This window comes from Phyllobates terribilis, unplaced genomic scaffold, assembly GCF_046119375.1.
Source record: "Phyllobates terribilis strain yellow unplaced genomic scaffold, ASM4611937v1 Scaffold_11__3_contigs__length_659146591, whole genome shotgun sequence".
In the NCBI taxonomy this organism is placed as follows: Eukaryota; Metazoa; Chordata; class Amphibia; order Anura; family Dendrobatidae; genus Phyllobates; species Phyllobates terribilis.
The window spans coordinates 426,642,529-426,657,837 of NW_027362771.1; the positions used below are offsets into that span (position 1 = coordinate 426,642,529).

At 41.8% G+C, this 15,309-nt stretch overlaps 1 protein-coding gene across 3 annotated transcripts in view; it reads right to left on the bottom strand.

The window, feature by feature from the left end:
* TP53BP1 (tumor protein p53 binding protein 1) overlaps window positions 1–15,309 on the bottom strand; it is a 155,875-nt gene that overhangs the window by 51,983 nt on the left and 88,583 nt on the right. For all 3 annotated transcript variants that reach the window (XM_073653151.1, XM_073653149.1, XM_073653148.1), the window contains exons 6-11: window positions 15,031–15,177; window positions 13,846–13,921; window positions 12,410–12,627; window positions 8,762–8,864; window positions 2,102–2,193; window positions 495–664 (exon numbers count right to left, since the gene is read on the bottom strand). In XM_073653151.1, coding sequence (XP_073509252.1) covers window positions 495–664; window positions 2,102–2,193; window positions 8,762–8,864; window positions 12,410–12,627; window positions 13,846–13,921; window positions 15,031–15,177 — 806 coding nt within the window. The remainder of the gene's footprint in view (window positions 1–494; window positions 665–2,101; window positions 2,194–8,761; window positions 8,865–12,409; window positions 12,628–13,845; window positions 13,922–15,030; window positions 15,178–15,309) is intronic.

Consider the following 15,309-nt stretch of genomic DNA (forward strand, 5'->3'; position numbering starts at 1 on the left):
CCTACCCAATCAGGACCCCTCAGATTCTGTGCAGGAAAAGCAGCCCCCACCCCACATGGGTTAGGTCTTTGACCCAGGACATAGAATGGTGGCTGGCCAGGTTACCTATGGCCAAGTTACTGAAAAGCTTGCCGGCACAGCTCGTCTGGCAGTGTTCTCTTGCCCAATCAAGTCCATCGGCTCCTACTGATGTAGCGCATAAAGAGCCTACTAAGCCAGCCCAAGAAGTTTGCTTCCAAAACTACTAAAAGATGACCTTCTTGCTATGGAATGGAAACACCAGGACACCTTCCTCTAAGAGGTTTGAGGTACTTTACCCTTTGTGGAAGTGATCCACACTCAAAGCCATGAATCCTCGGGTAGCTTGTTTCTTTAAACCCACTACCTTGCCTTTATCTGATGCAGTGTCCCTCAGTGAGCTTCTGATTAAAAAGATTGACTCCCTTTCAACACCGTCTATCTCAGCAGCAGATTCGGAAAATTGTAATACTCACGTGAGAAAACTCTGGCTGTGAAGGTACCACAAAAGACCCTAGCACAAATGCTGGAGTATTTTGGCACACTGGCGTTGATACTTGAGGTACAGCTAAACAAGAATGATTTTCAGGTTTTGTGGTTTCCTCCTGCTTACTTGATACAGCTTCCTCCACCTCCATGTCTTCAACTACATAAAAAACATGGAATCACATAGAATCATAAGTAGCAATAAAGCAGATCGAAGCAACTATATCTAAACAATAAAATGAGTATACATCAATAGCTAAAATCATCAGCTGATCAAATGTGGCCATGTTCACTTTGCGTTTTCGATGTAAAGAAAAAATAAAAAGTCTCTTGACATATAAAGGCTGTGACACATGCCTAAAACAGTGGAATCTGCCACCCATAAACTACAATGGGATACATTTAAGAGCTAGAGGTTTCTTTGCGGCATATCTATTAAATAAATGGCAATAAAGTCTATGGGTGATGATAGGCACTCTCAGACATTCATTTAAACTGAACATTTTATGTAAAACAACACTATTAACCTACAGATATAGGGTTAATCTGCAGGTTAATAGCGTTCTGACAGCCCCGCTGCCGGGAGGAAATTAACTTTACTCCGTCCAGCAGCGTTTGGCTTCCAGTCATGGGGGCCAGTCAGTCAGTGCCGGGGGCACGGTTACAGCCGCTGCTCTCTATACACAAAGTGGTGACTGAAGCCGTGAAGGCATCACCCCGATGACTGGAAGCTGAACGCTGCCGGGAGGAGTAAAGTTAATTTCCTCCCGGCAGAGGGGCCCTCCGTGCCGGCTCCACACGGTATCATGCTGCAGATTAACCCCATATCAACAGGTTAATAGTGTTATTTTACATGACAGGTTCCCTTTAAAGGGAACCGGTCAGCAGGATTTTGCTACTTCATCGGAGAGCACCATTATGTAGGAAGGGGCAGAGACCTCAATTCCAGCGAAGTGCCTTGTACTTGGCTGCTTGCTGCAGTTTTGATAAAATCGCCATTTTCTCTTCTATAGATCTAGCAGTTCTCTGAATGCTGAGCTCTGTATAACCCCGCCCACACATATAATAATCTCTTGCTGATAAATCAGCGATTTTATTAAAATTACAGCAGTCAGCCCAGTAAGTAACACATCGCTGGATTCAGGGTCTTTGTCTCTACATCATCTCGACATCCCTTTAATGCAGGGTTCCCCAACTCCAGTCCTCAAGGCCCACCAACAGGTCATGTTTTCAGGATTTCCTTAGTATTACACAGGTGATAATTGCATCACCTGCACAGGCAATAATTCCATCACCTGTGCAATACTAAGGAAATCCTGAAAACATGACCTGTTGGTGGGCCTTGAGGACTGGAGTTGGGGAACCCTGCTTTAATGTATCCGTTGTCCACCAACTTAAGAGGTGTCAATTTAATGGATACACCACAAAATGCAAATGAAAAGATCATGACACAGACATGCCTTCTGGCTGCCAATAGAGCCCTAAGGACACTTTAGTAAGACCATTCCCAATGTATAGGCTAAAAGCAGAATGAAAACGTCATGTGAACAGGAAAAAACAAGGACTAACTTTTATTACAGAGACAGAAGAAGATTACCTTCTTTTTCTTGCTCTGTAGGTGTGGTGGGCAGGATGATGGGTGTAGGCTGGATAGCATCTAGAGATGGGGGAACTGGGTCGGAGGAAACTCTACACAAGGAAAGGAAAACAGACACATAGCTGTTACACTACAGCATTTTTAGGAACAGACACAGGGGCCATTTTATCAAAGTATTTATGCCAGTTGTCCGGTGTAAAACACTTGAAAAGTTGCAAAATATTTGCACAACATTGCTACACTCACCTGTCAAATTCAGTAAAACCGACGGCAATTCTTACACTAGAAATACTACTCAAGTATTTATAGCAGCTATGAATAAGGAAGTTTACTTCCGAAACGCGTCTGATGTTTGATGACCGGTGTTCAGTGGCTTCAGAACGTATGGAATAAAGTTACAATGAACAATAACGACGGAGTGCAGGCTTTTCTCTTACTGGAAAATACTTGTGCATAGCAGCAAAGTCGGCAAGGGATAAAACAGTAATTCTTTATTTCAGTGCATTTCCACGCACTGGGACAAATTTTTTTCCCACCCATTGGCGCATAACCTGAAATACTCTTAATTAAAGATGTTCTAAACTTATCAATACTTGGAGTTGGCCTTGAATGTTTCTAGCAGACAAAAATAAAATTATGTTGCTATGGAAACAAGTATTAAAAAGGGAACCTGACCGGTCCCACATGCCCCTTAAAACACCAGAAGTTTTATGTTCCTGTTTAAATTCCCTTCCTAACAGTCCCTTGATTACATTAGACACAAACAGCTCTTTACACAAACTATTTCTAAAGTCCGTTTAACACATGTAAATGAACCCTTTGACTAGTCGATGGGGCATTTGTTTACCCAGAGTAGTCATCCCTCTCAGCATTTTATAATGCCCCCATGGTCATGATAACATAATTTGCAAGAGCTGGTGTCATCACCAGCGCTCTGCAAATCTTGCGCATGCGGCTTTCTTCACTCACATCTTTGCGCCACTGAAGCCGGGTGTACGCTTCCTGGCTTCAGAGGTGTACTGCACATGACCTGAAGTTCAGAAGACGGCTCACGTCCATAAAGGAGCTGAAGAACCGCCAGACTCCGAAGGAACAAGAGGAATAGCTGGCATAATGACGCAAGTGGAAAAAGCCACGTGCATGCGCAAGATTTACAGAGACCTGGTGATGAGGCCATGTTATCAGGCCCACAGGGGTGTGGTGAAATGCTGAGAGGGCCAACTACTCAGGGAAACTAACGCCCCATTGACAAGTCAAAAGGTTCATTTACACATGAGAAACAGACATTAGAATTACTTTTGCCAAAGATCTGTTTGTGTCCAATGAAATAAAAGGAATACTGGGCAGGGAATTTAAACAGGAACATACAACTGCTGGGGCATGCGGGACCTGTCAGGTTCTCTGTAACTTTGGCAAGTGCATGTAGTAAGTGTTAAACTTTTATGCAATGTCATTTTAAAATTGTCCTTAAGAGACATTATCCATGTCAAGTGAGGATAGGAACTCCTGCAAAAATTTTCTAAGAGTATGTTCACACACGCCGTTTTTGACAGAAAAGAAGCAGCGTCAAAAACGCAAGTTTTAGTGCGTTTTTTGCTGCATTTTTCAGGATCCCAAAGTTTGGTTTTGCTTCCACCACAGAAGCATGAACACAGGTCACTGATGCAAGACAAATGTGAAACCATATTATACAGAATTACAAATGTAACAGTGGGGGGAGGTGAATTGTTCAGGAATAGTTTACCAAAACATTGGCAAAGAATTGAGCTTGTAGGACACTGTTTACTTTCATAATTTGGTCTGCCATTGAGTTGCTCAGGCATTGTTCAATGTCACACCTTGTTCAGCCAATGTTTACTTTGTACGCATCACTAATTTAACCCCTTTACAACCCAAGGTGGTTTGCATGTTGGTGACCAGGCCAATTTTTACAATTCTGACCACTGTCACTTTATGAGGTAATTACTCTGGAACGCTTCAATGGATCCCCCTAATTCTGAGATTGTTTTTTAGTGACATATTGTACTTCATGATTGTGGTAAAATTTCTTCGATATCACTTGCGCTTATTTGTGAAAAAAATGGAAATTTGGCGAAAATTTTGCAATTTTCAAAATTTGAATTTTAATGCCCTTAAATCAGAGAGATATGTCACACAAAATAGTTAATAAATAACATTTCCCACATGTCTACTTCACATCAGCACAATTTTAGAAACCAACATTTTTTTTTTTTTTTTTATCAGTGAGGTATAAAGGTTAAAAATTGGCCAGCGATTTCTCATTTTTCCAACAAAATTTACAAAACCATTTTTTAGGGACCACATCACATTTGAAGTCACTTTGAGGGGTCTTTATGACCGAAAATACCCAAAAGTCACACCATTCTAAAAACTGCACCCCTCAAGGTGCTCAAAACCACATTCAAGAACTTTATTAACCCTTCAGGTGCTTCACAGGAATTTTTGGAATGTGGAAGAAAAAAATGAACATTTAACTTTTTTCACAAAAATGTTACTTTAGACCCAATTTTTTTTATTTTCGCAGGTGTAACAGGAAAAAATGGACCCCAAAATTTGTTGTGCAATTTCCCCTGAGCATGCAGATACCCCATATGTGGGGAAAAACCACTGTTCGGAAGGGAAGGAGCGCAATTTGACTTTTTGATTGTAAAATTTGCTTGAATAATTAGCGGACGCCATGTTGCGTTTGGAGAGCCCCTGATGTGCCTAGTGGAAACCCCCCACAAGTGACACCATTTTGGAAACTAGACCCCTCAGGGAACTTATCTAGATGTGTGGTGAGCACCCTGAACCCCCAAGTGCTTTACAGAAGTTTATAACATGGCACCGTGAAAATAAAAATATCAAACTTTTTCCACAAAAATTATGTTTAGCCCCATTTTTTTTATATTTTCACAAGGGTAAGAGGAGAAAATGGACACCAAAAACTTTTGTGCAATTTCTCCTGAGTACGCCAATACAGTGTTTGGGCGCACGGCAGAGTTAAGAAGAGAAGGAGCACGGTGTGATTTTTTGAACGCAAAAATTGGCTGGAATCGAGAGCGGACGCCATGTCGCGTTTGGAGAGCCCCTGATCTGCCTAAATAGTGGAAACCCCCCCCACAAGTGACCCCATTGTGGAAACTACACCCCTCAAGGATTTTATCAAGGGGTATAGTGAACAATTTGAACCCAGAGGTACGACACAGAATTTGATAACATTAGGTCATCATATTGAATAAGTTGTCAATAGTCTTGAGCGCAAGTGCTCGCTACTTGAGTTTGCATCGGGTACTCAGGTATGCACCATGTATCGCGAGTGCTCGAGTGACATGCTCGAGTCCCCGTCCGCATATTTCACAGTTATTAGACACCCAAAAAAAACATGCGGGGATCGCTCGTGCATGGCAGGCAATACCTGCATGCTTTTTTTGGCTGTATAACAGCAGCAAAACATATGAGGCGGAGACTCAAGCATGTCACTCGAGCAATACTCCGTGCATACCCGAGCACCCGATGCAAGCTCAAGTAGCGAGAACTTGCGCTCAACACTAGTCGGCATATCGTCATTTTTTTTTTTTTAAACTTTTCCCAACCCTAATCCTAGCCTAACCCCAACCCCAACCCCAACCCCAGCCCAACCCTGGACCGCTCCCTGCACATAGCGCCGGGTGTCAGCTGTGACAATAAGCTGACACGCGGCGGCGATCGCGCCCGCACACCCTGTGTGCGGGCGTGATCGCAAAGATGTACTAAAACATATAAGGCCCTTAAAGCCCAGGGCGCAGATACGTATTAGTACATCTTGGGCTTTAAAGGGGTTAAATAAACTGCACTAATCCAAACTGCCATCAAGTGACCAAGACAAGATGGTTTAAACTGGGGAAAATCACAAGAATAATGGGTTTTACATACTGCTGCACATGCTTTTTTTCACTAAAAACGCAGCAAAACCTGATACCTGCGTTTTTGCACCATTTTTTCAACTAGCCGTTTCTTTCAATGGGTGAAAAACACTGCAAAAAAGCTGTGACATGCTCTATTGTGCAAAAAAACATGCAAAGCACAAAATGCTGAGGACAAAAAAAAACCAAGCTTGTGCATGAGATTTCTGAAATCTCAGACTTGGCTGGTACTGTAAAAGGCAGCTGAAAATTTTATTAAACAAAATGCTGAAAAAACGCATAGTGTAAACATAGCCTAAAGAAGTTTTGTTTCTGCAGGATAATGCGCTGCCCACAAGTCTCGTATTGCCCAGTAAAAGCCCAACGAGATCAGCTTTGAAATTCCCAATTGTTCGCCATATTCTACCCATTTGGCCCCATCTGATTATCATCTCTTTCCGAAACGCAAAAAATAAAAATAAATCATTGAAAGGACAAATTTAAGACAAACAAGTTGGTAACTGATGCTGTGGAATCTCTTGCAGAACAGGATAATTTATTTTCTAAAGGATTTAAATTACTTTTTGATCGATGCTTTCAATGCTCAGAGCTGAAAGGTGATTCTGATGATTTAAATAGTATTACTTTGAAAACAAGTAGTTTTTTCTAAACTAGGCCATCTACAGTGGGGTAAATAAGTATTTCATACACTGCCGATTTTGCAAGTTTTCCCACCTACAAAGAATGGAGAGGTCTGAAATTTTTATAGTAGGTACAAAAAAAAAGAAAAAAAAAAAACAGAAAATCACATTGTATGATTTTTACATATTTCATGCAATATAGTGCAAATTAATTAAGCATTTGATACAATAGAAGAACAGAACTTAATATTTGGTACAGAAACCTTTGTTTGCAATTACAGAGGTCAGACGTTTCCTGTAGTTGTTGACCAAGTTTGCACACACTGCAGCAGGGATTTGGCCCACTCCTCCATACAGATCTTCTCTAGATCTTTCAGGTTTCGGGGCTGTCGCAGGGCAACATTGAGTTTCAGCTCCCTCCAAAGATTTCCTATTGGGTTCAGGTCTGGAGACTGGCTAGGCCACTCCAGGACCTTGAAATGCTTCTTACAGAGCCACTCCTTAGTTGCCCTGGCTGTGTGTCATTATCATGCTGGAAGACTCAGCCACGACCCATCTTCAATGCTCTTACTGAGGGAAGGAGGCTGTTTGCCAAAATCTCGCAATACATGACCCCATCCATCCTCCCTTCAATAAGGTGCAGTCATCCTGTTCCCTCTGCAGAAAAGCACCCCCAAAGTATGTTTCCCCCATCATGCTTCACGGTTGTGATGGTGCTCTTGGGGTTGTACTCATCATTCTTCTTCCTCCAAACACGTCGCGTGTAGTCAATACCAAAGTTCTATTTTGGTCTCATCTGAACACATGACTTTCTTCTATGTTTCCTCTGGATCATCCAGATCATCACTGGCGAACTTCAAAAGGGCCTGGACATGTGCTGGCATGAGTAGGGGGACCTTGTGTGCCCTGCAGGATTTTAATCCATGACGACGTAGTGTGTTTCTAACGGTAATGTTTGAGACTGGTCCCAGCTCTCTTCAGGTCATTGACCAGGTCCTCCCGTGTAGTTCTGAGCGGATTCCTGACCTTTCTCAGAATCATCCTTACCCCATGAGGCAGGATCTTGCATGGAGCCCCAGATCGAGGAAGATTGACAGTCATCTTGTGTTTCTTCCATTTTCTAATAATTGCACCAACAGTTGTTGCCTTCTAACCAAGCTACTTAACTTGTCCTGTAGCCCATCCCAGCCTTGTGCAGGGCTACAATTCTGTTCCTGGTGTCCTTAGACAGCTCTTTGGTCTTGGTCATGGTGGAGATGTTGTAGTGTGTAGACAGGTGTCTTTCATACAGGTAATGAGTCCAAACAGGTGCAATTAATACAGGTAATGAGTGCAGAGTAGGAGGGCCTCTTTAAGAAAAACTAACAGGTCTGTTAGAGCCAGAATTCTTGCTGGTTGGTAGGTGATGAAATACTTATTTCATGCAATAACAAGCAATTTAATTATTTAAAAATCATACAATCTGGTTTTCTCGATTTTTTTTTAGATTCTGTCTCTCACAATTGAAGTGTACCTATGAAAAAAATTACAGACCTCTCTATTCTTTGTAGGTGGGAAAACTTGCAAAATCAGCAGTGTATCAAATACTTATTTTCCACACTGTATATATGAATCCACCTTGTATACAGAAGCATCAATATAACCTGTCTTCCTTTTGAGACAGTGTGAGAGGACAATCTATATTTTCCTGCAATTCTCCCCCCTTAAAAAAAAACAAAAACAAATGGCATGATAGTGCTGGCACAGCTTTATTCACTATGGAAAAACTGTGCCCTGTAATTGCACAATATCTCTTGATGGTGAATGAGTTTGTTAATCAGAACTGAATACCTTTCCTAAGTCTCAACCCTTAGCTTTACACAAGTCATATAGACACACAGGACAGTTCATTCTGATGTCACCTGAAACAACAGGTATGTCACTGTACATGGTGTCAGGCTGTGTCAGAGAGGATGGACCATGAGGCTGCAGTACACTGTGACCAGCAATGGCCTTTGCATCCATGATATAAAGTAGAGCATGGCACTAGGCACTGGGAATGGAAAGGAAGTTTCCTCTGTGACATTGCCACATACTATCATGCTGCACATGCTGGGTCGCTGTTAAGCATGAAATAAGGCAGAACACATACTTACTCGTCCACAGGTGCAAGGGTGGCCTGTCCTGAGAAATGCAGGAGGCGCAGGGTGTCCGCTGGAGTAGAGACCATCTTGTTTACTACAGGACTGATGTCAGATTCTAATTAGGAAAAATTATAAAAACAAAGTCAGAAATTTGGGTACTTGAGCAAACTGTTTTATAACCAAACCATAGAGTAGTGAGGCATGCGTCTGTAATATGGACCCTCTTTCAAAAAGGGACACTCGAAGCATAACGTACACTGTATTCTGCCAAGTGTAAGGCCTGAGGGGGGGGGGGGAGCATGATAGAGGCATCGAAAGAAAGACAATCCCAGTCATTCAGTGTCTCCTCAGACCCTGCACTAGGCATTATATAGTACCAATACTTTTCCTGTACATGGCGCACTGTAAAAATCTCATGCCAAGTGTTTCAAGCCAAAAATATGCTGCTGTCAGGTAGAGCAGGGAACACATCTAAAATTATCATAAAGACTAGGCACATGTGGACATCTTAAAGGGCGTCTGTCACTTCCAAAATGCTAACTACGCTACTTATACAGATATGTAGGGACTTAGCAACTATAAAAATCATTCCTGTAGTATAGATTTCAGCAGTTAAATTGCCATTAAAAACAAAAACAGAACACAATTTATTTCATTTACAAATAAGGTATTTCCGGTGCACCCTTGATGTGGCCAAAGGCTCAGTGAACACGTACGCCTCCTTGATTTGCATACTGAGCACTTTGCCATATCCTTTAAGCCGTGCCTGAACTCAATAAGTGTCCGTACACTGACTCAGTGTCATTGTGGACTCATCTCTGCAGAACAGTACCGAGCAGCGGCCAAACAGGAGACCGTGCTGAAAGTCGGCACATTATGTGAGCGTGGCCGAATTGTCCGTGTGGAGGTGCAAAGCCGCTGATTGTCATACCTTGGTGGAGAGCTCTTTAGCTCAGTGGCAATGCTCCTCCACATGGACACTGCAGGAGCCCAGGCGCGGTCATATATTTTGATCGCTGGCACCTACAGTTAGGTCCATATATATTTGGACAGAGACAACATTTTTCTAATTTTGGTTCTAGACATTACCACAATGAATTTTAAACAAAACAATTCAGATGCAGTTGAAGTTCAGACTTTCAGCTTTCATTTGAGGGTATCCACATTAAAATTGGATGAAGGGTTTAGGAGTTTCAGCTCCTTAACATGTGCCACCCTGTTTTTAAAGGGACCAAAAGTAATTGGACAGATTAAATAATTGTAAATAAAATGTTCATTTCTAGTACTTGGTTGAAAACCCTTTGTTGGCAATGACTGCCTGAAGTCTTGAACTCATGGGCATCACCAGACGCTGTGCTTCCTCCTTTTTGATGCTCCGCCAGGCCTTCACTACGGTGGTTTTCAGTTGTTGTTTGTTTGTGGGCCTTTCTGTCTGAAGTTTAGTCTTTAACAAGTGAAATGCATGCTCAATTGGGTTGAGATCAGGTGACTGACTTGGCCATTCAAGAATATTCCACTTCTTTGCTTTAATGAATTCCTGGGTTGCTTTGGCTTTATGTTTTGGGTCATTGTCCATCTGTAGTATGAAACGACGACCAATCAGTTTGGCTGCATTTGGCTGGATCTGAGCACACAGTATGGCTCTGAATACATCAGAATTCATTCGGCAGCTTCTGTCCTGTGTCACATCATCAATAAACACTAGTGACCCAGTGCCACTGGCAGCCATGCATGCCCAAGCCATCACACTGCTTCCGCCGTGTTTTACAGATGATGTGGTATGCTTTGGATCATGAGCTGTACCACGCCTTCGCCATACTTTTCTCTTTTCATCATTCTGGTAGAGGTTGATCTTGGTTTCATCTGTCCAAAGAATGTTCTTCCAGAACTGTACTGGCTTTTTTAGATGTTTTTTTTAGCAAAGTCCAGTCTAGCCTTTTTATTCTTGATGCTTATGAGTGGCTTGCACCGTGCAGTGAACCCTCTGGATTTACTTTCATGCAGTCTTCTCTTTATGGTAGATTTGGATATTGATACGCCTACCTCCTGGAGAGTGTTGTTCACTTGGTTGGCTGTTGTGAAGGGGTTTCTCTTCACCATGGAGATTATTCTGCAATCATCCACCACTGTTGTCTTCCGTGGGCGCCCAGGTCTTTTTGCATTGATGAGTTCACCAGTGCTTTCTTTCTTTCTCAGGATGTACCAAACTGTAGATTTTGCCACTCCTAATATTGTAGCAATTTCACGGATGGGTTTTTTCTGTTTTTTGCAGCTTAAGGATGGCTTGTTTCACCTGCATGGAGAGCTCATTTGACCGCATGTTTACTTCACAGCAAAACATTCCAAATGCAAGCACCACACCTCAAATCAACTCCAGGCCTTTTATCTGCTTAATTGAGAATGACGTAACGAAGGGATTGCCCACACCTGTCCATCAAATAGCCTTGGAGTCAATTGTCCAATTACTTTTGGTCCCTTTAAAAACAGGGTGGCACATGCTAAGGAGCTGAAAGTCCTAAACCCTTCATCCAATTTTAATGTGGATACCCTCAAATGAAAGCGGAAAGTCTGAACTTCAACTGCATCTGAATTGTTTTGTTTAAAATTCATTGAGGTAATGTCTAGAGCCAAAATTAGAAAAATGTTGTCTCTGTCCAAATATGTATGGACCTAACTGTATCTCCGACCATCGTACTGTAGACTGGAACTAGACTAGAGCTAGTGATGAGAGTCTGCAGCGTACATCCTGAATCACTGACCGACATCAGGCAGGACTCACTTGAGCGGTGTTAAGATATGACTAAGTGCTTCGTGTGCAAATTGAGGAGACACAAACCACTAAAATCTATACTTTTGATTTGATTTTGATGGTTTGTTTGTTGTAGGGGCTAAGTTGCCTGCATACCTGTATGAGTGGTTTAAAGGGAACCTGTGACCAGAAATTACGCTATTAACCTCAAGATATGCGGTTAATCTTCAAGTTAATAGCGTTATTATGTTGTCCATCGCCTGTACGCAGCTGAATGCAGTCACGGAGGCGGGGGAGCTGCTGGTTCTGTCACCGCTCTGGGAATACAGAGCGGCCGATGTAACCGCGCCCCCGGCCCTGACTGACAGCCATCAGCAATACAGAGTCAGTGTCAGCCAGGGCCGGGGGCGCGGTTACACCATCCGCTCTGTATACCCAGAGCGGTGACAGAACCAGCAGCTCCCCACCTCTATGACTGAAACCAAATGTTGGTATGGAGAATAAAGGTAATTTTCTCCCCACTGTATTCAGCTGAGAGCATGCGCTGGGCAGGTTAATAGCAATATTTCTGGTGACACGTTCCCTTTAAGTAGTGTTTTTGGAGTGAGACTACCTTTAAATGTTATGAAGTTCAATAGTGGGAACAGTCTAGACCAGGGATGTCAAACTCAAACACACAGAGGGCCAAAATAAAACTTGGACAAAGTCGCAGGCCAACCAGTATACAGTATAATGGGCCCCACATAGTCCTCCATACAGAATAATGGCCCCATATAGGGGTGGTGTTTCTGGTGTCGCGGGCTAAATAAAACCACCCTGTGGGCCAGATTTGGCCCACGGGCCAGAGTTTGGCAAGTTTGGTCTAGAAACCGTGGTTTCCATTCTGTTATCTCTAGTCTTATTTTCCTTACCTGCAATACTGGGCTGCCCAAATAGGTCGTCCTGACTAGATACAAGATCTGAAGTATCCATATCTTCTTCCTTCTCCATATTTGTGCAGGGTGATTCCACGTTAGCCTGTATGTCTTGGTTGCTCAGTTGCTTTTTTTCTTCAGGCTTTACAACAGAACATATTTCTTCCTTTATTTGGTTGTTAGATGTCTCCACAGCACTTATCTCCTCCTGTTGTCTGAAAAAGGCAGACTTCTTTATTTACAACTTAAAGGAAGCCTCCTAAAACCCTATAGAGCCCTAATCCTGCATCCCAATCAAGACCTTGATAATGTAGACCATAGTTTCTCTATGTGCTTAAACAACTTTTAGTGCATGTTTTTCTGTGCAGTTTTGGCAAAAAAAACTCAAGGATTTCATAGTACCACCAAAGTGAACGACAATCCTGAAGTCTCATGCACATGTTGCTTATTTTTTCCTTGCAGAACTGGTGCAGATTTATATCTGCAGCATGTCAATTCTTTCAGCATTTTTGCTGCAGATTTCACGCATACTAATGAGTGGGGAAAAACATCCATATGAAACGCAACACAAGCGCAAAAAATGCAGCCGAAAGGCAACACATGAGGATTTGCAGATTTTTCTGCTGCAAACCCAGAACATGTGCACATACCCTTATTGCCATCCTCGTCCTATGTGAATTACCTTGGACTAGTCCACTGGTGCGTAAATTCACCCAGATCAGTCAGGCCTCAGATGCTGTAATCACATCCCCTTGGCCATGATTGATGTTCCTACTGGCCACATCAGAGCAATGAGGAGGATGCAAAGGGCATTGTGATTACAGCATCTGACCTGACACGTACTGGTAACTTAGCTTAAATAACTCTCAAAATGACATACATATAGAATTTATGCTGGTAAAGAGACCATGCTATCATTTTTTTTATTTTTATGGAAACATTTAGAGTACTGAAAAATTACAAAGACAACATTTTCTGACTAAAAGACAAGATAAAGCCCATATTACCATCTTTTTATGAATCAGATAGTCTTTATTAACTTTAAATTAATACAGAAATCAAAAACAAAACCCCCACTTCTACCCTCCCCCATCTCAACAAATTGTGCTCGACATATCTGCTCAGCAAAAACAAACAGATAACATAATATAATAACTACATCTGTAACAACCCATTTTGCCATCTTTACCATTCCAAAAATGTTTACAACCAATATATGTGCATCAGTCCCTGTCTGTACGGACTAGGGGTGCGAAGTAGTAAATTAGACAAATCGTATTAGGCCAGGGTAAGTAATTCAAATTAGGAAAGTGAAGGTGGCAGGGATTCTTTATTATAAAAAAAAAGAAATGTGTAGTAGTAGATGTGGCCTATTGATGACAATTTTCCCAGTTTAATGAAAGGGAAAAAAAAAAAAAGAAAGGTAAAAATACCGTTTGACCTGATCTTCTAATACGTGTTCTGCGACACTCACTCGCTCTTTAGTTTGAGCATCAATATCACGGAATTCTGAAACGAGTTAAACAAATGTTAAGATGGAAATACAGCATTTTTTATAGTTTTTAATTAACAAGAGAAATAACATTTCTTGGGCTGTGTTCATACGATCAGATCAGGAAAATGTACAAAAAGGATCATTCAGCCATTCTGATAAGGATTTTCCAATTAAGTGCACCGGCCATATCAGGTCTAAGATGTATGTAATACTATACAGTTCATATTGTCAAGCTAGTGAGATATCCGTATCAAACTGAACCCGTGTCAGGTGACTTTTCAGAATAGGTTGACATTTGGCGTGGGTTTATTTGAAGAACAATAATATTTCTGTCCGTTATATGACTTACATCCTGCATTTTTCATCACTTTTTCTCTATGTTGGCTTCATGTCTTTCGGTTTTCTCTGAGCTAGTGGGTGGAGACAAGCTGTCATTTTCCCCAAAGCCAGCTCAAAGAGAAATGAGGGATGTCTGCTCCTATAGCACATGTTCAGAAAAAGCAGCAGTGTGCAAGCCATTATACAGCGATACCGAGCTGTGTAACTGTGAATCCAGTTCTAGGGGGAGGTAAAACATTTACTAAAATCTACAACACAATCTCTCAATATCTCCCCTCAGCTTCTCCTCTCGTCAGTGAATGATGAGTGCAGGAGGTGTTGGTTTAGAATGGTGGGGTTTGTAAGAAGAATATTTATCACATTTCATATTTTCTTTTTACTATCAGTTTATGCAAACTATGTTGAATGACACAGGCCATTTAAAAGTATAAAAAAAATAATTTGAAAGCTACTTGTATGTGACTCCCAACCAATTTTAAAAGGGCATCCATCAGCAAGTCTATGCCCATGTCTTCACCGGTTTGTCTTGTGCTGAAAATATGAAAACCATTCCAGACATAACATTTCTCACCATTAGAGTCAGTGTGTCACATTTACAAGATTTGTGTATATGTAACAGACCCAAAATGGCCAAAACTGCCATTTTATGAAATTTACAAATACTATCGCTCATATAAACAGTGAGTGCTACTCCAAACAGTGGATGGAGAGAAAAAGACAGCAACTGTATTCTCAAGAAAACTCAGCTTAAGGAAAAGCATGTCACAAGTAGAGAGAACAATACCTGCTTGGTTACATTCAAGTGTCTGAGGTTCAGAGTTTGTTATGTCTTGTAATACCATTCCATCCTCCTCCCTTGTGCTTTGGCCTTCCAAATCCTGGCTCTGGGATAGTTCCAGTACGCCGAATGTCAGCTGAGATGTTCCAGAATCTGGCAAGGATGCATAGAATGTGAGCCATTATGATACCCTGCTTTTAGAAATATGTCGCTATAGGTATGTACTGTATGTGCCACCAATTGAAATTGAGAGAGGATTCACTTTGATCATGTTCCCAATTTGCC